This window comes from Sinocyclocheilus anshuiensis, unplaced genomic scaffold (genome assembly GCF_001515605.1).
Source record: "Sinocyclocheilus anshuiensis isolate Anshui unplaced genomic scaffold, SAMN03320099.WGS_v1.1 scaffold694, whole genome shotgun sequence".
Classification (NCBI taxonomy): domain Eukaryota; kingdom Metazoa; phylum Chordata; class Actinopteri; order Cypriniformes; family Cyprinidae; genus Sinocyclocheilus; species Sinocyclocheilus anshuiensis.
The window spans coordinates 1-1,439 of record NW_015542477.1 but is presented as its reverse complement, the minus strand read 5'-3'; the positions used below and the strand labels follow the sequence as shown (position 1 = coordinate 1,439).

General features: G+C 35.0%; 1 protein-coding gene across 1 annotated transcript in view; it reads left to right on the top strand.

Annotated features, from left to right (window-relative positions):
- The window catches only part of LOC107693870 (uncharacterized), a 12,639-nt gene extending 11,243 nt beyond the window's left edge, over nucleotides 1-1,396 (top strand). The window contains exons 8-9 of the mRNA XM_016493406.1: nucleotides 954-1,072; nucleotides 1,150-1,396. Coding sequence (XP_016348892.1) covers nucleotides 954-1,072; nucleotides 1,150-1,320 — 290 coding nt within the window. The 3' untranslated portion in view covers nucleotides 1,321-1,396. The remainder of the gene's footprint in view (nucleotides 1-953; nucleotides 1,073-1,149) is intronic.
- Nucleotides 1,397-1,439: the final 43 nt, after the last annotated feature.

The following is a 1,439-nucleotide window of genomic DNA, read 5'->3' as shown; positions in this document are numbered from 1 at the left end:
ATTCGTCAGTCACGACTGACGTAACGTCTCCGTTCCCTCCTTCAGGGAACGAGGGTTACACAAGTAACCGAAACGTTTTTTATGGTCCAACCAACAAGTAGAAATATCCTGAGAGAAAAAAAATTTACTTGATGCAAAAATAAATAAATAAATGAAAGAAGAATAAATACTTTTTTTCTAAACTTGTTTTCTACATTTGAAATAATGACTAAAATATGCACACTCACATGAGTTCAAGGTGTAAGGAAAATATATTACTTTTTATTTGATGGTTAAAAATAAAAAATGCAATGTGATGCAGAAAAAATAAATAAACAAATCAGTCAATCAATCAATAAACTAACAAATAAATACTTTTTACCTTGAGAAATATTTTACATATACAATCACAAGTGTTCAGTGTGTCAGAAAAATATATTTCTTTTTACTTGATGGTTACACCACATCACATTTCTATAGCTATTAAATTCAAACTTTCCTTGGCCTGTCTTGAGTCTTGACCTAGGTCTCTATACATAAAAGGACATCAAATTATATTGTGGGAGAGGAGCATGGCATCACAATTATCCAGGTGGAATGGATTAATCAGCAAAAAGAAAATGAGAAGAACGATCAGAAGATTGTTGTGTTCCATCCTATGTTGCCAACACTTTTTCAATCCTGTCCTCTTCTGGAGACAGTGACCAGTTCAAAAACTGGGAAGCTGCAAGGCTCAATCCTGACCCTGTATAACGTTACAGTGAATGACAGTGGAAACTATATTTGTGAAATTACTTCCTATCCTATTGGCTCGATTAAAAGAACCACAACGCTGCAATTCACAGGTAAACTGTTTACTGTAAACTGATTTCACATTTACAGAACCACAACGCTGCAATTCGCAGGTAAACTGTTTACTGTAACCTGATTTCACATTTAAAATCAAATAAGCATCATCTGTCTGCTAATTTCAGAGCCTCCAGCATCAGTGAAGATGCCATATCCATATGGATTCATAAAAGAGGGGGATGATATGAAAATAACTTGTTCAGCGATCCCTCCACCACTCTGTTATAAACTGAGACGTTCAAAGGTGAGTCAGATGAAAAAATACGCATTTCTATATGCCACAGTTTATAACTGTTGTGTTGATCTCATTCGTCTCATCAGAACAAGATATTTTGGCTGGAAAGCTCAAACGGAGAGTTCATTTTACCACATGTCAACAGAAACGACAGCGATGTGTACATCTGTTTACCTGAATGGGACTCGTTAGTCCCAAATCTGCAAGGTCTCAATGCCACCGTCGAACTGACTGTGAATTGTGAGTGTTTGTACTGAGAATATAAATCAATTGCACCTAAAAAGGTTTTTGAATGATTTTTTATCATTGTCTGTCGAATAAAAGCTCTTACAAATAAACAAATCCATATAAAATAATTCCTGGTTTTCCAAACAGT